At 47.4% G+C, this 22,977-nt stretch overlaps 1 protein-coding gene across 9 annotated transcripts in view; it reads right to left on the bottom strand.

The window, feature by feature from the left end:
• LOC145411128 (heterogeneous nuclear ribonucleoprotein L-like) overlaps positions 1 to 22,977 on the bottom strand; it is a 535,656-nt gene that overhangs the window by 82,297 nt on the left and 430,382 nt on the right. For all 9 annotated transcript variants that reach the window (XM_080281178.1, XM_080281172.1, XM_080281173.1 and 6 more), the window contains one exon: positions 8,257 to 8,342. In XM_080281178.1, the coding sequence (XP_080137304.1) occupies positions 8,257 to 8,342 (86 nt within the window). The remainder of the gene's footprint in view (positions 1 to 8,256; positions 8,343 to 22,977) is intronic.

Genomic DNA, 22,977 nt, shown 5'->3' with positions numbered 1-22,977 from the left:
CCTCCACTTTCTCAGGATCTCTCCAAACCTCTTCCTTCCTCCACGTCTCTATCTTCTCTCCACGCCCAATCGCTTCTTGAAAGACTCTCGCTCTCTCCATTTCTGCCCGACCTCTTTCTCTCCTCCATCTCCTCCTACTCCTTCCTTCGCGTTTCTCCCAACTCTCTCCTCGCTTCAGTCTCTCCTTCAAGTTCTACTCCTTTTTCTCACGTCTATTCCTCCGTTCTCTCTTCCCTTCCGGTTATTCGATTTCCTTCCATGTCCCTTCCCCTTCCTTCTTCTCTTCCCTTCCCTCCTTCCCCTTCTTTCGTCTCTCCCCTTCCCTTTTCTTCTTCTCTACTCTTCCCTCCTTCCCTTTACCCTTCTTCCTTATTACCTTTCTCCACTCTGCTTCCCTTTCTTTCCTCTCCCACACTCTCTCTTATCCTGACTCGTTTTAGCCCTGTTCCCTTTCCACCACTATCCCCCTCACCCTCTTTCCCTCCACTGCTATCCCATTTCCTTCCTTCTTCGCCCGACTTCCCTTTTCTATTCCCTGCCTAACTCCATTTTTTCCTCAACCTCTTCAAGTTCCTACCCACTTGCTCCCTTCCTCCCCTTTTTCCCTCCCCCATCCCTCACTTTCCCCTCCCTTCCTTCCACCCCTTTCCCTCTACTTCCACCTCTTTCCCACCCTCTCCACCATTTTTCCCTCCCTTCCCTTCCACCCTTTCCCTCCCCCTCCACCCTGTTTCCCTCCGTCCCTCCGTCGTTTCCCTGGAGTCAAAACACACAATTTGGTTCTGTCAGGTTGAGTGACAACATCGGCTGCGATTTCGGCGGTTCTTTATCGATTACGACCCACCACACTGTTGACAACTCCACCAGCCCCTTTGTTCCACACCCAGAGTGAGTGAGTGGGTGGGTGGGTGGGCGAGAAAGTGAGTGAGTCGGCGAGTGAGTGGTTGTGTGTGTGTGTGACTGGGTTCGTGAGTGAGTGGGCGAGTGAGTGAGTGATTGGGTGTGTGTGTGACTGGGTGGGTGAGTGATCAGTTGAGTGAATGACTAGGTAAGAGACTTTGTGAGTATAAGAATGATTTAGTGAGTGAGTGAAAGCGTATGCGAATGAGTGACTGGTTATGTGGGTTGATCTGAGTAGGAGTCAGTGAGAAAAAGCATATAGAAAGAAAAATGATGCTGATAGAGGGAGAGAAATGATGAAAGACTGACAGGCGAACTGGGTCAAAGAAGCAGACTGATGAAGGTGAAATGACGAAAGACAAAAACAAAAAAAGATTACTGCAGACAAAGGGGTGCAGAAGAGAAGCAAGACAAACAAGTGGGCGGGTTTGGTGTGTGTGTGTGTGTGTGTGTGTGTGTGTGTGTGTGTGTGTGTGTGTGTGTGTGTGTGTGTGTGTGTGTGTGTGTGTGTGTGTGTGTGTGTGTGTGTGTGTGTGTGTGTGTGTGTGTGTGTGTGTGTGTGTGTGTGTGTGTGTGTGTGTGTGTGTGTGTGTGTGTGTGTGTGTGAGAGAGAGATGACAGACAAAGACAACCATGGCATAGGGGAAAAGAATAAAACACACAGAAAAGATAAATATGAACGACAGGATATTAAAACACATACCACTCTCTCTCCCTCTCACTCTCTCTCTTTCACACACACACACACACACACACACACACACACACACACACACACACACACACACACACACACACACACACAGCCCTGCCAAGGAAGACAGAGCGAGACCAACACACCACCATACAAAGAAATATGGGCTAACAAGCATAGAGTGTAACGTCATCGCTTCTAATTATGTCCATAGGTAAACAAGGGCTATTTATCTCCACCCACTCCCTACCGAGACCTCAAACGGCAGAAGATGCATTTGGGAATAGGGAGAAGAGAATAGTATGATTTTTAGGGAGGGCAGGGAATGGGTAGGAGGAAATAATAACGATATGAGTAGGTTAAATGGATGGAGAAACATATAGACAGAAAACAGATAATGGTGTGAGGAATACAGAGGAAAGGGAATACGGAAAAGGAAGCAACTAACGATCAAAAGACAGATTAGAGGAGAGACAAATATAGATACACACAGATAGATATAGACAGAGATACGGACAGCCAGACAGATGCAGATTAGAGACTGATATAGGTATGGAGATAAAATGATAGGCAGATGGACTGATATGAATACAAAGAGAGGTAATGGAAGAAAATCGTCATCCTTGTAGTGCAGACCTTAAGAAACAGACACAACAGAAAACAACAAGAGAAACGATGTGACAGTAATTTACATCCGACGCTGACACGGACGACACTGAGGAGGGACACAGGCGAACAAGGACGGAACAAGACGGCTACACGCACGGGACATGGGGTACGGGAGAGGGGGAGGGTGTAGACGAAAATACAGAACAAGTTGGAAGGAACCAGACTGAAAGGCGTAGGAAACAGGACAGAGATGCTAAAGAGAGGCGCCTTCAAGTTGGGGCCTCGATGACTGGGTGGTGGAGCTGCCTGGTTATAAAAGGTCCCTCAACTTCCTCCCTCTCCCCTCGAAAGATGGGAAGAGTATGAAGAGGAGGAGGAGGAGGAGGAGGAGGAAATATTGGACAGTCAAGTAAAGAAATCAAAGAAAATAAAAGAAGGAAATGTGGAGGACAAGGAGGAAAACCAAGACGATGATAAAAAAAAAAAAAAGGAAAAAAGATGTGACAAAAAACATTTGGCTGAATAACCATCCAGGCCCTTTCAGATTAAAATACCAGGGTTGTGTGTGTGTGTGTGTGTGTGTGTGTGTGTGTGTGTGTGTGTGTGTGTGTGTGTGTGTGTGTGTGAAATGAGTGAGTGTGGTCATTTCCCGGGCCTCATGTCACCCCGGCACCTGGTTTCGCTCACGTCACATCTGCACAGAGATCTACCTGTCACAGTCATGGTAGAGAGGAGAGGAGGAAGACCTAGAGAAGAGGAAGGAAAAAGGAAGAGGAGGAGACGGAAGAGGGGATCGGGAGAGAGAAAAAGAAAGAGGGGAGGGAAGAAGAAGAGGCAGGGGAAGAGAGGAAGGGAAGAGAGGAGGCAAAGGAAGAGAGGAGGCAGAGGAGGAGAGGAAGGGAAGACAGCAGGAAGAGGAAGGGAAGACAGCAGGAAGAGGAAGAGAGAAAGAGAGAGCGTGAGGAAGCTAGAAACAGAGGGGAGGATGGAAGGAGTAAGGGGGAGGGAGACAGAGGATGGAAATGGAAATGGGGAGAAAAAATGAAGTCAATGAGAGATGGATGGGAGTGTGAGGGCGAAGGAGGAAAGAAGTGATGGAAGAATGAAGAGGAATAGTGGGGGAGGAGGAGCGGCAGCGTGAGAGGAGGAAGGAGAATGATAATGTAAGAAAGCAGGACGGACGGGAGAGAGATGGAGGGATCAGACGAGGAATGAAAGAGGAGGAGGAGGAGGGAGGGAAAGGCAAAAGCGAATAGCAGAGACAGGAGAGATGAGAGAGGAAAATAAGAAGAGTGAAGGGTAGGAAGTGGGAGGAAAAAGGAAGATGCACACACACACACACACACACACACACACACACACACACACAAAAGAGAGAGAGAGAGAGAGAGAGAGAGAGACGGATGAGAGCGGGATATAAGTTCGTCACAGCCAGTGCTTCTCTTACTTTGATGCTCATACACGCCTCTGTGTGTGTGTGTGTGTGTGTGTGTGTGTGTGTGTGTGTGTGTGTGTGTGTGTGTGTGTGTGTGTGTGTGTGTGTGTGTGTGTGTGTGTGTGTGTGTGTGTGTGTGTGTGTGTGTGTGTGTGTGTGTGTGTGTGTGTGTGTGTGTGTGTGTGTGTGTGTGTGTGTGTGTGTGTGTGTGTGTGTGTGTGTGTGTGTGTGTGTGTGTGTGTGTGTGTGTGTGTGTGTGTGTGTGTGTGTGTGTGTGTGTGTGTGTGTGTGTGTGTGTGTGTGTGTGTGTGTGTGTGTGTGTGTGTGTGTGTGTGTGTGTGTGTGTGTGTGTGTGTGTGTGTGTGTGTGTGTGTGTGTGTGTGTGTGTGTGTGTGTGTGTGTGTGTGTGTGTGTGTGTGTGTGTGTGTGTGTGTGTGTGTGTGTGTGTGTGTGTGTGTGTGTGTGTGTGTGTGTGTGTGTGTGTGTGTGTGTGTGTGTGTGTGTGTGTGTGTGTGTGTGTGTGTGTGTGTGTGTGTGTGTGTGTGTGTGTGTGTGTGTGTGTGTGGAAAAACATGGATACATATTCTGTACACTAACTCGGGCACGCTCACTTCAATTTCTCCCTCCCTTTACCTTCAACCGGTGATACAATTTATTTATATATACAGTACATACGATTTATATATACGCTATCTATCTATCTATATTTCTCGCCAGTGTTCTCGAAATGGACAAGCCAAGTTCTTTTTTAAATGAATTCTAAGTTAGACCTAATCCTAACCTGTTTTCCATTAACACGGAAAATTAGCAAGCTTTACAAACTGGTTCGATTTACTGCAACTGAAAAGACGACTTGTGAGGGAAAACGTACTTATCCTTAGCATCCACAAATTAATATATATACCGTGCTGTACAGGTAAGTGCATAAACAAACCACAAACTACCCTCATAAAAGAAAAGAGTTCGACGAATCTTAACCACTTCCTTCCTTGCCACCTCCCGACGATTTTCTTCAGTTTAGGAATGGCATATGGAGGTCAAATACAGGAGAGGACCAAAACCACGCTGCTCTGCTGGCCCCCCTAAAAAAAGTGAGGTCTGGGAGAAAAATACGATGCGTCAGCTCGGCCAGGGCAGGGCAGGCCAGCTGACGGTCATGGCGCTCAACAAGTTACTTACACACACACACACACACACACACACACACACACACACACACACACACACACACACACAGAATGGGGTGACTGCTATAAGGAAATGAAGACAGGAAGAGAACATACCATGCAAGAGAAAGGAAATGAAAGCAAGAGAGAAAGTAAAAAGCATGACTGGGGAAATGAACTGTTTTTACGTGTGTCAAATATACACTGGCATCATTACTTCAGTCCACCTGTGCCTCTAGGATACATCTGTTCGAAACACGTCAGGCATGAGAGTGTCGCGTGCTTAGTCCGGTGTTGCTGTTGTTTTCACCGGCATGATAACCCTCCTACCTGCCAACAACACTACCCCTTCTCTATTACATACATACCGGTGGCTAGCATATTCTCTCCCCTCTGTCCTCTCCCTCATCCCTTTCATCCCCTCACCCTCTCCTTCTCTCCCCTCTCCCTTCATTCTCTCATCCTCTTCTTCCTTTCTCATGTCCACCAACTCGATGTATTGATAGCGTGTTGTGTCACATGAATGTTATAGAATTCCCCTCCCCCCCACCCATCCCTTACTGTCCTCCTCCCCTTTCCCTTTACCTTCCTATCCCTTCCCCTGTTTCCCTCTCTCTTGCTCCTCCATACCCCGACAGTTTCCCCTCCTACTCTCTCCCCAACCTCACCCCTTCCCTGCTTCCCTCCCCCTCCTACTCTCCCTAGTTGTGTCCAAGTATGCAAGTCCGGCTGCGTGAGTATGCCCCGCGCCTCATCAATATCTATTATTACTCACTGCTGTTCAATCGCTTCCACAACCATCAGCATCAATCCCTAACCCACTTCCACTCAGCATTGACTTCAGTGTAGCTCATGCAGTCTGGCCCCTAGACTCTGAACTTCTGGCCAACTTTTAACTAAGTAATACGTATGTGTTAGTTTAGCTGCTTCCACATCCAACCTGAACTCCTGCCCAACTATTTCTATGGGCAATATTCTTCATTTTTATTACGTAGTGCTGAAACCAAACGACATTATTAAAACTCTCTCTCTCTCAGTGGAAAAAGGGAAACAGTTTGGCTACCTGGAAAAATCACCGCTTCCACAATACACTAAACCAACTGAGTGACTACAACATAATGCAATCCACTCCTGTTCCTACTTCGTTACCTCCAGACGATTTTAACCTTAACTTTCTTACTAATGAGATAAAATTTAAAAAGCTAATTACTGTCATTCTAAGTTTGTGAATTTTCTTCCCCCCCCCCTCTATCCCCGTCTGGCCCCACCCCCCGCCCCCCAAAACCTACAACCTCATTTCCTGAAAGTGTGTGGATATTTTGTGTGGGTATCGGCGAAGCGGCCATATGTTAGTGGCGGGAGGCGCGGGGGTGACGTGAAGGGGAGAAAAGGGGTGAAATGGGGGAGGGGAGGGGAGGGGTAGAACAGATGCAGTAGGGGCTAAAGGAGGGCGATCGAAAGGGGGTGAGAATAAGGTTCCTCTGGTGGAACTGAAGGGACAAGTGGTCACCGAGAGGGGTGAAGAAGGGGAGTCAAAAGGGAGGGGTGATAGGGTGCGTTGGGGTGAGGGGGATAACAAACCTAGGGGATGGGGTGAAAAATGAGAAGGATGCAAGACTGAAGAAAAGAGGTGGGTGGGCAAAGGAACGGGGTGAAGGGCGAGGGGAAGGACTGAAAGGGTAAAGGGAAGGGGGGAAGGGGAAGTGAAGAGGCGATGAACTGTGGGATTCGGGCAAGGAGAAAAGTCGTGCAAGCAGAAGGAAGAAGAGCAGAATACAAGAGAGAGAACAGGACATCAGAGAACAGGAATAAGGAGGTGGTGGGGATACGCTGAGAAATCTGACTCAAAGGGAAGGGAATGGAAGAGAGAAGAGTGTAAAATCTAGACCACGAAAGGAGAGGAATGGAGAAGAAGAGAGGAAGGAATAGAAGGCAAGAGGAAAGAACAGGAAACACGTGCCTTCCCTCCCCCAGTGCTCGAGTCTTGGAAGGAGGAAGGGAAGGAGAGAAGGAGGGATTACATGAGTCTGGAGGAAGACGAAGGGAGAGACGTGTGGGACTCGGGAGGAAAGATACGGTGGCAGCACAGGATGTAGGAGGGAGGGAGGGAGGAAAGAAGGAACGAAGGAAAAGAGGAAAAAGAATGACGAATGGAAGAAAGGATGGAGAAAAGGAAGGAATGAAGGACTGAGGAAAGACAGGTGGGAAGAATGAAGGAAGAAACAGATGAATGAAGGAAGGAGAGGAGGTAGTAGTCAACGAAGCATGAAGAATGAAGGAAGGAAGGAAGGATGGAAGACAAATGAGGGGAGATATGGGGAGAATAAAGGAGAGGATGAGACAGGGATGATGATAATGGAAAATAAAGAGAATAAATCATGTGGAGAATAAATCATGTGGAGGATAAAACATGTGTGAGAAATAAGGAGACAGAAGCTAAAGAATGATGGAAGAAATGGATGCAAAATAAAGAAAGGGACAGATGGAAGGAATTAGGGAATGAACGAAAGAACAGAGATAGGGCGAGGATGGAAAAAGAAGGAACAAAAGAACGAAAACTGGAACGCAGGAAGGAAGGAAGGAGAGGGATGAATGAGGAAGAGTGAGAGCAGCAGCCTACAGCCTCCTCAAACAAGACTCACCTTCCCCTGTGTTTGCCTCTTCAGAATCAGGCCCCAGGGAGGTGTCTGGGCCTTTCTCCTTTCTCATCCAATCTCTCTAGCTCTCTCTTATCCAATCTCTGCTACTCTTCTGCCTCTCTCTCCAATTTTTTCTTTCTTTCTCATCCACACTCTTCTGCTTTTACTCATCTCTTACACTCTTTGGTTTTATCTCCCACCTTTTCTGCTCCTGTCCTTCTTTTTCATCCATTAACTCTTTCGCCCTTCACCCTAATCTTCTGCCCTTTTCATCTTTTCCAGCCACACTTTCCTGTTCTTTCGCCTTTCTCACCACTCTTCTGCTTCTCCTCCTTTCCCAGCCACTGTTTTCTACTCCTCCTTGTCCACCCTTTCTCATACACTTCCTTTTCTTCCTACGACAATACTTCACTTACCTTAGTATCAACAAATCCTACACCTACTCAACAATGATTTAGACATTACTAAAATAATCCACATCAGCATTATAAGTGGCTTTTTTTTTTTCTTGGGAACAATCTTGCAGGGTCCCTAGCCTTTGGTTCCTTCTTCCTGGCATTTAAAATAAAAAAAAATCATACAACATTATCTATCTACCTATAGCCAGACCCCTTAAGCCCTTATGGAGTGGCCACAAACAAATCGCCTCCATGTTGCCCTGTCCCCTGCCACTGCACTGCCTTCCCCACAACTTACACACCCTCCTCTCCAACATTAACACCTCAATAACGCCATCCACCTACAACCTCCCCTCTTAACTAATAATCAATAACTCTACGCCAAACTCTATGTATTGGTTGCGTAAAAGGATATTCCACCATGGCCTGGACTCCATTCTTCTTGAAGATGACGATGCGAAGGACATTTCCGTAAGGCTGGCAGATGGTGTGAATCACGTCCTGTGGGGCAAAGGAAACACAGAGTTAGTATTATGTCGCAATCTCAAGACGCTTAAATAAACAGTACATTTATCATTCTAATCCTACTACGTAATTTAACTAGTTCCAAACAACTAATTTAATACGAAAGCAAACTTCACCCTACAGGAAAAAAAAAAAAAAGTTTCGATTTTTTCTTTTAGTGTGTGTGGATTTTAAAGACACAGTGATGCTACACACACACACACACACACACACACACACACACACACACACAGTCTTGTCACTTTTTTCCCCTGCTGCCGCCGGGCGATTACACTCAGCCTGGGACATCTCAGTGAAAGGGTGGTGGTGATGATGATGATCATATGATGACACTGACTCTGACGACGATGCTGATGACTATGACGACGAGGACTAACTATCTAGAGAATCCTAACTACTCTCTAGACCCTGGACTGACTGTGTGTACCAAGGACAGCGAAGACGACATTTAGCATCAGCAGCAGCGGCAATATGTTACGTATAATGGTGACGGTGTGGGCTGGGAGCATCGAGGAGGGAACAGAGGAGGGAACAAGGGTAGCAAGTTTAGCGATCACTCATGACAGGACACAACGGGGACTAAGTTTGTGATGGGTGGCCCTGGGAGGAGAAGGGGGATTAGGGGGGGACTAGGGCGAGGAGGGGGACAAGGGGGAGGGGGACTACGGAAGGAGGACAACCAGGGAGAGGAGGAGGATTGGGGGAATGGAAGGGTTTTTACCGGGGAATGGGGGCACGAGGGTCTACTGTGGGTGTCGCGTGTCATGTGGGTCAGGGGATGTCAAATTACACGTGGGTGAAGTGTAGGGATGTACTGGTGGGGATATGTGGCTGTAGGAAGATCAGGTAATGGACCAGGAAAGAAGGGACGTGAGTGTGAAGTGTGCGCTGGAGATCAGTGAGTACGTGAAAGGTTTACTGGGAGAGGGATGGGGGTGTTACTCTTGGCCTAATACTGCCATCTCTCCGTCTTTACTGCCGAGTTGTAACGATTGCCCAACACCGGAATACGAAGTTACGGCCTAATGAAGTGTTGTGAAAAGGGTACAGAGCCACAGAATTGCATTTTTCTGCCACTGATCTCCGTGAAATAAGCTGCATAAGGACGAAAATCTGGGCCAAGTTAAGGTGAAACAATATACCTGATTCGCTCTCCGTCTCTCTCTGTTCCTTCCAATCTGTCCACTCCCATAAAGGTCATCTGTTACATAAGACTACTTAAAATAGATATGCATTACCAGCCCTTCCCCCTACTCCCTCAATCTCTTTCCACTCTCTCTCTCTTCTTTCCACTTCGCTCTCACTTTCCTTCTGTCACTTTCTTAAACTGTCAATGCCCTACACATGACTTCTCAAAATAAACTTACATAACCATTTAACGATCCCCCCCCCTTACTCCTCAGACACAGGTGCTTTCTCCCCTCCCCTCCCCTCTCCTCTCCTCTCCTCTCCTCTCCTCCCCTCCCCTCCTCTCTCCTCCCCTTCCCTTCCCAGCTCGTTCTCCTTCTACCCTATCCACTCAATCTCGTACACAAGTCGATCTTAAGATAAACATGCATAATCTTTTCCTCTACTCTTCCCACCCCAAGACATCCCTTCCCCTTCCTTTCCTTTCCTCCTCCTCCTCCTCTTCCTCTCTCTCCTTCCCCTCCTGTCCTCCTACACCTCCCCCATGGATACGGATACTTTCCTTTCCTCCCCTCTCCCCCTTTCCTTTCCCCTTTCCTCATCCTATCCCTCTCTACTCCTCACCTTCCAATCACCCATCCTTAGATAAACACACCTCCCCTCCTTCTCTCTGCTCGCCACCTCCCTCTCTCCCCCACTCATGGAGAGATACCTTTTCTTCCTACACTCTCAAATCCCTTCCCCTCCCCCTTCCTGTCCCCCATCCCGTCACCACTTCTCCTTTGCGCCTGTCAATCATTCCTATAAATATTCCTGTTATTCCGTCACTCACCCGTCATTACAACACAGGGGAACATGTGGTGGCCAGCTATTCACACCCTCACCCCTCTCCCATTCGTTATTCTCCAGCATCTTTCCCCACTTCCTTTCTTTTTTTCCCTCTTGCCTTCCCTCCTTTGCTAGCATCTTTCCCCTCTTCCTTCCTTCTTTTCCCTCTTCCCTTCCTACCTTCCTTCTCTAGCAACTTTTCTCTCTTCCTGCATTCATTCATTCTGCATCATCCTAAAAATTTTCTCAGTCCACTTTCATTTTCTCTACTATCACATCAATTTCCTCTCTCTCTGTCTGTCTGTCTCAGCTAACTTTCCTTTCAATCTCTGTCTCATCCCTTTTATTTTCTCCCTCTCTTCCCACGGCCAATATCTCACCTCCCCCCTTCTATCTCTGCTTCCCTCCGTCACCGGCCCTCCCTCCCCTTGTCACTCCTCCTTCCACAATATCCTGCGCTGTTCCGACGGCCGGCATCCCGCTTTATTGACCCCAAACTCTTTCCTTTATTTTTACCAGAGTTTAGTTACGATGCAGCGAGAGTTTATATGGATTAGGGTACGTTACGACTCTTGTTTTCTTTATTCCAGTGCTTTTTCTTACTTGTACTGTATTCTTTTCGTCGTCTTTTTGCCCTTCTGTTTCTTCCAATCTTTCTACTCGTACCACCCCACGTCCTCCCCTTTTATTCTATCCCCTTCTCATTTGTTTATACTTAATCTTCCTTCTATCTCTCTCCTTCACTCGTCTTTCCCATTCTTTTCATTCCACTTCCCTCCCCCCATTTTCTCTCTCTATCTCCTCACTTCATTCTTTTTCATCTCCCTCTCTCCTTCCCTCTCCTCTTCTTACTTCCCTTCCTTCTCCAGCTTTCATCCTCTCCCTCTCTCTCCAGTTCCTTTCCATCTCTCCCCCTCATTCCCTTTCCTTCCCACTCCAGTTCCTCTGCTCTCTTCTCTCGCATTCTTTTTCCTCTTCTCCCTGCTCTCTCCTATTCTCTGCTCTCCCACTTCTCTCCTTACTCCTCCCTCCTGTTCTTTCCTCCCACTTCTCCCTTTCCTCCTCTCTCCTGTTCTTTACTCCCACTTCCCTCCTATTCTCTTTCCTCCCACTTCTCTCCTCTTCAGGCCTCTCCCCTCGACACTGAAGACCTAAATGTCTGCGAAAATCCTTATAAAATACTCTCATTTCATCGATTTCCCTGGTAACTCTCTCTCTCTCTCTCTTGCTCTCTCTCTCTCTCTCTCTCTCTCTTGCTCTCTCTCTCTCTCTCTCTCTCTTGCTCTCTCTTGCTCTCTCTCTCTCTCTCACACACACAAAACACCACCAAAACGAACATGCCGGTACACCCAAAACACAGACCAGTTTTCAAATATTCACACCCCCATAAAACAGAAGGCCACACATGTTTTTGGGGCGAAATATTGGAGGACTGTCGGAGTTTGGGGGTGGGGGAGGGGGGGGGATTCGGTGGGTGAATTAATACTGCTGGTCCTGTCGAAGTCCGGGGGAGAATTGTGCGTTTTTAAGCAATGGGGATGCGCGTGAAAAATTTATGCAAGTTTACCCTCGGTGCGTAAAGTTGGGGCTGGCTGGGTGGGTGGCTGGACTGGTTTGTTTTGTGTGTGTGTGTGTGTGTGTGTGTGTGTGTGTGTGTGTGTGTGTGTGTGTGTGTGTGTGTGTGTGTGTGTGTGTGTGTGATCTAATTCCAATCTTTTACAATTCTTTACTTCATTTTTTGTGTGATAATTTTCCTTCCTCCCATGTAATTCTTTCCCCCCATACCTCAACCATCCCCATTATTCTGCCATTCTTACTCATTTTTCCCCCCATTACCACCCTCCCTGCCCTCCACCCCCATGAGACAATTAGGGCGGGTCATGTAACAGTGTGTCTTAACTACAGGCTCTCTGGGGACGAGTGCCGTGTGGAGGGGGAAGGTGAGTGGAGATGAGAGATGGGAGGGGGGAGAAGGGAAAGGTGAGAAGGGAGGAACAGGGAGATGGCATGAGAGGTTTGGGGAGGAGAGACGACTGGGTGAGGACAGGGGGAGGGAGATGAGAGGTGTGGGGAGAGGGGAGATGAGAGATGGGAGAGGGAAGGAGGAGGAACAGGGAAAGGTGGGGTAAGAGGGGAAGGAGAGGACATGAGAGTCGTGGGGAGCTGGGACGAGTGAGGACAGGGGGAGGAGGGAGATGAGAGGTGTGGGGAGAGGGGAGGAAGACGTGGGGTGCTTGGGGTGGGGTGAGGGAACGAGTAGGAGAGAGGAGGAAAGAAGAAGAGCTAGAGGAGGTGAGAAACAAAAGAAGTGAGAAAGAGAGTTGATATGCATGGGGGTGTGGAGAGAGAGAGAGAAGAGGGGAGAGAGAAGACATGAGGAAAGTACTGGGAGAGAGAGGAGGATGAGGGAGATACGAGACAAGGGAAGAAAAAATAGGAAAAATTGTGAATCAAGAGACAAAGCAAGAAGAGAGAAAAGAGGAAGAAAAAGGGTGGAAGTGAGACAAGACGAGAAAAGTGAGAAAGGGAAGAGAGAGAGAGAAGAAAATGAAGTCTTGGAGATGAGAGCAGACTAGGAGGAAAGAGGGAATGTCTGGTTGTGCTAGAGGGAGGCATTACACTGGTATGAAGACAAGGATAACGAGGGAGGGAAGGAAGGAAGGAAGGAAGGATGGAAGGAAGGAAAGAAACGAGAAGGGAGGGAGGGAAGGAGGGAAAACGAAGGCAGATACTTTACAAAAATTAATAGGAAAAAATACAAGACGAAAAATGGAAAGCGCATGAAAGGAAGGAAGGAATATAAAGGAAAACCGGGTAAGCAAAAACACAGAAGACGACAAAGGAGAAACCAGCTAAAATTCTCCTTTTGTCTCCCCTCTCTCCATCGCTATTCTCCCCCTCCTCTCTCTCCCTTCTCCCCCTCCTCTCCTTCACTTCTCCCCCTCCTCTCCTTCACTTCTCCCTCTCCTCTCCTTCGTTCCTTCTCCCTCCTTCCCTCCCTCCCTCAAGATAACTTGTCCTGTCGAGACACAATTGATCCCGGGAGGCCACGGAGGAACGACGGAGAAGAGAAGCGGAGGAAAAAGGAGAGAAAAATGTGGATGAAAAAGAGGAAATGTCGAGAGAAGCACGAAAGAGGTAAAGGAAAAGAGGAAAAGGTGGAGGAAAAGAGGAAAAGGTGGAGGAGAGGAGGAAAAGGTGGAGGAGAGGAGGAAAAGGTGGAGGAAAAAAGGAAAAGGTGGAGGAGAGGAGGAAAAGGTGGAGGAAAAAAGGAAAAGGTGGAGGAAAAAAGGAAAAGGTGGAGGAGAGGAGGAAAAGGTGGAGGAAAAAAGGAACAGGTGGAGGAGAGGAGGAAAAGGTGGAGGAAAAGAGGAACAGGTGGAGGAAAAGGGGAAAAGGTGGAGGAGAGGAAGAAAAGGTGGAGAGGAGGAAAAGGTGAAGGAAAAGAGGAAGAGGTGGAGGAAATGAGGAAGAGGTGGAGTGGACGTAAGAGAGCAGAAGGTGGAGGAGAGAAACTGGTGGAGGAAAAGTGGAGAGAAAATGTGGAAAAAAAAGGACAGAGCATATGTGGATGAACACGAATGAAATAGAGAGGAAAATATAGGAAATAGGGGTGGAGGGAAGAAGGAGGGAGAAGGTGGAAACAGGGGAAAAAAATAATGAGGAAAGATGGAGGGGAAAAGTGGAAGGAAATATTAGAAAATGTTAATCAGAAAGGATAAGGGAAAGTGATGGAAGAAATGGAGGGACAAGGGATGGTGAAGGCTGGATAAAAGGAGAGGAGTGGGAGGAGGAAAGGAGAGGGGACTGGTGGAGAAGGAAAAGGACTGAGGGAGAGAGGGATGAGAGGGGCAGGAAGCGAAGACGAGGTAGTGTGCAGGAAGGGTGGGAAAAAGGAGGGAAGAGTAGTGGAAAAGAGAAGAGAGGGAGGGAGACATGAGAAGGGCAAGGGAGAGAGAGGGAAGGAAGAGAAGGGCAAGGGTGAGAGGGAGAAAGGGAAGAGAAGGGCAAGGGAGAGAGAGGGAGGGAGGGAGGGAGGAAAAGGTAAGGAAAGTGAGGTAAAAGACGGGAGGGTCAGGAGGAACCACGCTGCCATTAACCTGATGAGGCTAGGAGAGGGACGGAAGGAGGGAGGGAGGCCTGGAGGTAAGAGGGAGACGCCAGGAGCGTGGGAGGGAGCAATGGAGGGAAAGGGAGAGGGAGAGAAAGGAAAGAGGGGGAAAGAAAGAAAGAATATTGGTGTGACTAAGGGGATGGGGGGAGAGGAGTGTGGAAGGAGGAAGGCACAAGTGAGAGCAAGAGATAGGGGAAAAGGTGGGAGGGAGGGAGGGAGAGAAGACAAAGAACAAGAGAGGAGGAAGCAAGTGCAGGAAACAAAAAATGAATAAGAGGAGTGGAAGAGAGAGAGGGAGTGCATGGAGGAGAAAGAGGGAATGGAGGAGAGAGGAAGAGAGAGAGGTGGAGAAAGGAAGAGGGGTGTGGGGTGAGATGTATTGATACAGGAGAGGAAAGGGAAGTGTGAATAATTCAGTACAGTAGTTGAGGAGGGTGTGGTTGTGTGGGGGAAGGAGTGAGGAAGGGAAGATAACGTGGAAAGGGGGAGAAAGAGAAAACGGGTGGGAAGGAGGGAGGGAGAGATGCAGGAAAGGAGGAAGAGAAGGAAAGGAACTATGGGAGACGAAACGAAGAAGATAGGAAAGGAGAAAAATCAAGAATACGACTGATGCATTGCAAGTGCGAAGGAGAGAGGATGGAGGAAAGAGTAACAAAGTGAGGAAGAAAGTAAGGGAAGCATAGGAGAGGAAAAATGAATGGGAGGAAGAAAGAAAAAAATCGAAGGAAGGGAAGGACGGAGGGTGTAAGTGGGCAAAGTAAACAGGTGAGGAAATCATCTCATCACACCTAAACGTTTATTAGCTAATGGCACGCACACACACACACACACATACACACACACACACACACACACACACACACACACACACACACACACACACACACACACACACCTCATATTTTACACCAACTCTTATTTTCACTCCTCTTCACTTAATATATATCACTTTCATCTTTACACAAACACGCACTTTCTTATTCCCCACCCCCTTTCGTTTGTCATTATTTTCACTCTCTCTCTCTCTCTCTCTCTCTCGTTTACATATTCTCCACTTACTATATTTCACATCAACTTTTATTTTCATTTCCTCTTCATACTACAAGAATTATTAACTGTTACATTGGCTTCCATTCTCTCCGTGTTAATATTTTTCACTACTGTTTTAAATGTAACTTCACCCCATTCCTTTAGCAGATGCACTACTACCATTCCCACCATCATCACCATCATTCCCTTCCCATAACCACTACACACCACCACCCAGCATCACCACAACCTAACCCCAAGACCACCACCACCACCACCACTTCAACCCTCCCCCAACAACCCTCCCTCTTCCCCCCCATCCACTATCAAGTTACGCGCCATTACACAAAAATTCCCTCCCATTTCTCTAAATTTCCCCACCATTCCTTCCTTCCCTCCTTCACAACACTTCTTCCATATTGTGCAAGGGGGAAGGTGGTGCCTCTCTCCCCGCCCTTACCTTCACCGCCTTGTTAAAAATCATCATCATCATCACCATCACCATCATCATCTCCATCACCATCAACGACATCTCCTACACTTTTATATGTTAATTCGTTCGCTATGTTTCAATCAATTAAATATGTATTTTGGCTGTTTTTCAGTACAGTTACGCATTTTGAGAGAGAGAGAGAGAGAGAATGGTAAAAAGCTTGAGGAAATGAAAACGTATACAAACGGACAATATTGTGTGTGTGTGTGTGTGATATGTACACCAACAAACTACACAGCTATGGAGACCAGTTTTACGGAAATATCCACACACATACACACACACACACACACACACACACATACACACACACACACACACATTTTCTATATGTTTTCGTTTCTTCAACATTTCATTGTTTCTTCACTCCTATATATTCTCTCTCTCTCTCTCTCTCTCTCTCTCTCTCTCTCTCTCTCTCTTTCTCTCTCTCTCGTGAACTGTCTCATCACCCGACTGTGACTTCTAGCAATGAGTAATGTCCGGAGGCTGAGTGTGGGGGGAGAGGGGGAGGAGAGAGGGGAGAGGGGGAGGAAAGGAGGGGAAGGGCAGGGGAGAGGGGGAGGAAAGGAGGGGAAGGGGAGGGGAGAGAGGGTGGAGGGAGGGGAGAAAGGGGATAGGAACAGGAGGGAGGGAAGGGGGAATGAAAGACCGGAGGAAGGGAGGAGTGTAGGCAGGAGGGTGAAGGTAAAGAGGAGAGGAGGGAGAGGGCTGGGAAGGTGGGGAAGGGGAGAGGAAGATGGGGCGAGAAGGGGGAGGAGGGAAAGAACGAGGAGGAGAGGGGGATGCTGGGGTAGAGATGAAGAGAGAAAAAGAAGGCAAAGGATAGGATGAGATGCAGAGTGGAAGGCGAGGCGGTGGAAGAATGAGAGCAAGGCAAGGGAAGGGGGGAGGGGAAAAAACAGGGATGGGAAGGGACAGGGAAGAGGAAGAAGAGGATAAAAGAAAGACTAATGTAGGGATTGGAAGAAAGACTGATAGACTGGCAAACAGATAGACTGATAAGGATTACGAGAGGGATGCTGAATGAGAAAAAAAATGATAAGACATTGAGAGGGTGGACAACTAACGATGATAATTATAGTGGAGCATTGAAGACGCGAAACGAGAAACAGTATCTCTCTCTCTCTCTCTCTCTCTCTCTCTCTCTCTCTCTCTCTCTCTCTCTCTCCCCTGTACTGGTAACTGTCTCCCATAGCAACACCCTTGAGACAACCCCGCTCCCCTCTCCCTGTGTGTGTGTGTGTGTGTGTGTGTGTGTGTAGCAAAGGCCTCTAGGAATGAAAGGCTTTGGGAGTTTAGGAAGGAGCTATGGCGTGGAAGTGAGTGGTGGAAATATTGACATTCCGCCTATCTCTCATCTAACCATATCTACCTATCCACTAACTCATCTACCTACCTATCCCTCAGTCTATCTTATTTATCTATCCACCCACTCATCTGCCTACCTGTCTGCCTAACTTCATGGCCGCTAGAATAGGCAGGCAGGCAGGCAGAGGCAGGAGTAACCATGACAACGCACCCCTGCCCCCATCACATCGCGTCAGCCAGGCATGAAGTGTAATTTTCCGGAGGTCGTCTCAGTTCTCAAATATATCACCATGGCAGCCTTGTTACTGCTACCATAACCGTCAACATCACTACCATAACCATCAATATCACTACCATAACCGTCAACATCACTACCATAACCGTCAACATCCCTACCATTACTACCACAACCACTCACAGCACTACCATGACCACCTGTACCGTCACACCTACAGCACTACCACCATAACTACCATCATTACAGATTATCTAAACTACCACCATCAAAACTACCAGCATCCCCTCTTCACCATCACCACTTCCACTACCACAACACCCAGTCCCCAATACCACTATCCCCCTACCACAGCCAGCACCACCACCACTACAACCACACCCATGCTGCCCCCCTCCCCCCGTCTCTCTTCCAAGCCACATTTACTAACACTACTACAACCAACTCCCTACCACAACCACCACTACAAAGAACCCCTTATCACAATTACCATCACCACCACTGCAGCCCTACCTCAACCACCACCACCACAATCAACCCACTACCACAACCACCACCAGCACAATCGACCCACTACCACAACCACCACCATCACAACCACACCCAGTGCCTCTCACCCTCCACTATGCTACAATTATGCTGCCACAGATCTATACCGGGGTTGTTGAGAGGAGGGGAAAAGCAGGAAGGAAAGAGGGAAGGAAGGGGGTGGAGGAGGAAGGCAGTGTGACGGAGAGAGGAGTGAAAAGAAGGTTGTGGGTAAGAGAAGAACAAAGACGGATAGGAGAGTGAACGAGAAGACAAGGAGAGAATGTATCTTGTGTAAGGATGAAGAGAAAGAGGAGGAAGAGAAGAAAAGAGGAGGAAGAGGGCAGTGAGCTCACAAATCTAGTGTGTAAGCATGTTAGTGTGAGGAGTGGACGGCGTGACAGTGAACCCGGCAGGCAAAGGCACAAGGGGTGTAATTACAGAGCCATTTGTGAGAGCCGCATGCTATCTCCACAGAGACTCACGCCAACACCACCACTACCACTAAGATAAACACAAGAGACTTTACAACCATTACTATTACCACGACCATCAACCATGCTACCATCAATACCACAACTTACTACTACTACTATCATCATCAATCAGTGCACAATATTGCCTTTTACATCCCTACCACAACCATAAACCCCTACTACCACCACCATTCGCTCCTACCATCAGTACCATTTCCTCCCTCCCGCAATCAATCACTACTACCACAACCCTACCATCAATTCTACCACCACTTGCCACCCTTGACCATCAACCACTGCTATCACCATTATTACCACCACCCTACCGCCCCTACCTCAACAACTGCCACCCCTACCCAACACCCTCAACTATCACCACCCTATCTTCTACCACCACCTGCCACCCCTGTCCATCAACCACTGCTACCACCACTCTGCCACGATTACTACCACCACCCTACCATCCTTACCCCGCCTTTCCCGCCCTATCAGCGGCTCTATTCGTCTCCTGCCTCACCCTCATGCCAGCCTCATCCATCTACCGCCACGCGCCTAACACCACCAAATTAACCCCGACCGTCCCGCCTTCGTGCATCCTCTGTTCATCAACTACACAAAGATAAATGCCCTACTTATCTCAACACCCACGATAACGTACAATGAATGAGGGGGTTATTTCGCTAGCTACAGGACACTGCTAAAGAGTAATGATGGTGAAAATGTAATTCGTCTTCCCGCAGATCAGTGGCAGAAAATGATGATGCTACGACTCTACATCCAATCCATAGCATTTCTTCGTGGTTAGCATCATATTCTAGTGTTTATCTATTGCTACAACTCAGCATTCAAGGTAGAGAGACGGCAATTTTACGCGAGGTTAGCGTAAAAGGGGTACAGACACTATTGGGTACGGAACATCAGAATAAATGAGGTGATTATTCCATATCTCACAGCTAAGGAAATAATTATAAGAATGGAAGTGTGTGAAATTAAGAATGTAAGAATTATCCTGCCTCTTCCAATCAAGCGCTCCCTGACGGATGGGCTAATTATCTCAACACGCACGATAATACAGAATGAATGGAAGGTGATTAATCTACACAACATTGCTACGACATAATTAAGGCAGAAAAATTGAAAAAAAAAAGTCTTGTCTCTTAATAACAAGCACTCCCTGATAAATGGGGCACTCATTTCACCACCCATGATACTGCAAAATGAATGGGGGATGAAGAGCCGAAATGTCACTGCTATGAAATTAACGAGTGAAAAGTGAATGAGAGTAAATTAATAAAATGTAAAAATTCTTCTCAACACCCATGATAATGCAAAATGAATGGGGAACGAATATTCTTCATCTCGCTGCTGGAAAATTCATTACAAGAGTGAAAAGTGAAGGCAGGTAAAAACAGCCTGGTCTTGCATGAAGCACTGCCTGATAAATGGGGTACTATTTTAACCCCCATGATAATACAAAGTGACGATACAAAATGAATGAGGGATGACTACAGTAAATCTCACTTGTCTTTGGTGTATTATTAGGCTTACTGTACATCAACACCCCCAGTGCTGTGGATTAAATGAAACTAATTACAACTACACCCTGATAGAAGGCAGATAAATGACGTTACTACTATACATGGAATTAAACGCTGATAAACCAAAAATTACGCTGCCTCCTCTTCGTGATATGATAAATATTAAGGTGATTTTTCTATTAAGTGATCGTGCTGAGAGAGAACAGCAAGCTGAATGGAAAATTATTACACATACATAAGTCTAGTAGGAATAATAATAATAACAATAATAATAATGATAATACATAAGACGTTGTATACTGAAGGGGTTAATGGCAATATTTTTTTTTACCTCCACTATCACGCGTCTTGAAGAAGGTAGGCAAGTGTCAGGAAGGGGAAGGAATACAATATGGTGACTATAAATCCCTTTCACTAGGCTATCTACCTATCACGTTTAGATTCACCACTACCATTATCATTTATTCTCACTACCACACCAAAACCACCACCACCACCATTACATTCACCACCACCACCACCATCTCAACCCAACCAGGTTTCCTCCACTAACCCTCCCTCTTCCACCACCAGCACCACCACCACCACCACTCAACCATCCCTCTTCCACCACCACCACCACCCAACCATCCCTCTTCCACCCCCTCTACCCCAGTCTCTGCTAAGCTGAATAAAATCGTCCGGAGGTAACAAGGAAGGCATATAAATAACACATCACTTTAATACGAGACAAAATGCAAGGAACCGAATACTTATCATACAGGAAGTGATGGCAATAATAGGTTACATAAAAGATAAGTAGCCGGGTAGAATGTGTCACGGAACCAGGCCAATTTCGTTATACATATGCCTAATAGTATGTCCTCATTCACTGTCATTGGTCGGTTATACTAAGAGGGTCATATATAACTGACGATATAAATAATGAGAGAGAGAGAGAGAGAGAGAGAGAGAGAGAGAGAGAGAGACTGGAATCCTTGTCAGCACTTTTAACACCTGAGAACTGTGTGTGTGTGTGTGTGTGTGTGTGTGTGTGTGTGTGTGTGTGTGTGTGTGTGTGTGTGTGTGTTTCCGTCTGTGTGCGTGTGGGAAGCCCAGACTAAGATGTAAGCCCACGAAGCCCCCCAACACCACCACAGCACAACCTCCATCCTTCCAACAGGCTAAATTTAACAACCTCGATGCCCTGTGTGGAGAAGGAAGGCTATCTTACCTCTACTCTCTCTCTCTCTCTCGACCACGGTTTCCTGTCGGTTCAACTCCTGCTGTTGTCAACGTGTAAGCCTGCCTGCCTGGGTGGTTTCCTGCCTACCTCCCTGCCTTACCTCTATCCCTGTTCCCTGCCTTTCTCTCTCTTCTAAGGTCCTCTGCAACCCCCCCAGCGCTCTCTCTTCCCTATCTTCTCCTATCTACTCTCTCTTGACCACTGCTCCTTTTCCACTTCCTCCCTCCCTCCTATCTACTCAGAATTACACCCCCTCCTCTCCCTCTCTCTCTCTCTCTCTCTCTCTCTCTCTCTCACACACACACACACACGCACACACACACACACACACACACACACACACACACACACACACACATTCTCGTCTTGTCTCACTGCATATTTCTCTCGTTCTGGATGTGTACCACCTTGCTCCCTATCTTATGTCTGTCTTGTCCCTGCCTTCCCCACTTCCTTCCTTCATTTTTCCCCGTTCCCATGTCTTTATCCCTGTTTCCCTTCCCTGTCTGTCCATCTCCCTTCTTCCTTGTTCCTTTCCTTTATATTTTCTTTCCTCCCTTTCTCTCGCTATTCCCACCTTCCTCTACCCTCCTTTCTTTCCTCTATTCCTACTTTCCTCTCTCCTCCTTTCTTTCCCCCTTTCTGTTTTTCCCTCATTCTTTCTCCCTTCCTGTTTTCAATCCTTTCTCCCACCCTTCCCACTTTCCTCCCATTCTCCCTCCCTCTCCCCCTGTTCTTACCCTTCATCCCATTCTTCCTATCTCCCTGTTCCCTCCCTTCCTACTTTCCTCCCTTTCTCCCTGTCTTCCTCCTTTCCTCCCTGCCTTTCTCCTTTCTCCCTGCCTTCCTCCTTTCCTCCCTTTCTCCCTGCCTTCCTACTTTCCTCCCTCCGTCTCTCAGGTACGCGATCCCCTGTCACCACTAATCTGGGCAGACATGATACGCGGATCAGGTCAGGGTTAGCGAGGTGGGAGGCACACGGAGAGGATGCAGCAGAGGGAGCGAGAGGATGGGGTGGAGAGATGGAGAGAACGAAGCACAGAGGGAGAGAGAAGATGAGATGGAGAGAACGGAGCACAGAGGGAGAGAGAAGATGAAAAAGAGAGGAAAGAGGTAGAGGGAGAAAGGTCGGAGAGCTAAAATGGAAGGAAGTGAGGTGAAAGAGGGGGGAAGGAAGGATGGAGAAAAGAGAAAGGAAGGGAATGGAGTGAAGATGGATCGAGAGAGAGAGAGAGAGAGAGAGAGAGAGAGAGAGAATTAATACCCAATACGAAAGACAAACACAGATGAATGGAAGCAATGAGATGAAAAAAGAAAGGAAGAGAAACAGAAAGAGAAGAGAAGAGAGAGAACCACATAGAGACAGAGACACTAGGAGAACCAAACTGAGACAGACTGGGTGGTAGGGCCTTGTGTGTACAGAGCTGGATATTAGGGAGGAGAGGTGGGCGAACGGGATGAGATGTGTGTGAGTGAGTGAGTGACTTAATTAGTGGGTGAATAAGTGAATGTGTGTGTGTGTGTGTGTGTGTGTGTGTGTGTGTAAAAATGCCAGTATTACACCGAGAAACATTTACCAACAATTACATGGACCAATGAGAGCACATACAAGTCAGTCTATGAAAGGATGACTGATTTTAACGATCGATGTATTGGACTGAAAATAAATGGCCGGACGAGTAAAGTGAATTAGTAAAGGGACGATT

Source organism: Coenobita brevimanus, chromosome 88 (assembly GCF_032717465.1).
Source record: "Coenobita brevimanus isolate Jiangsu-jjx chromosome 88, ASM3271746v2, whole genome shotgun sequence".
NCBI classification, from domain to species: domain Eukaryota; kingdom Metazoa; phylum Arthropoda; class Malacostraca; order Decapoda; family Coenobitidae; genus Coenobita; species Coenobita brevimanus.
Note: the sequence above shows the minus strand (reverse complement) of the source record. Positions and strands in the feature narration are given on the sequence as shown.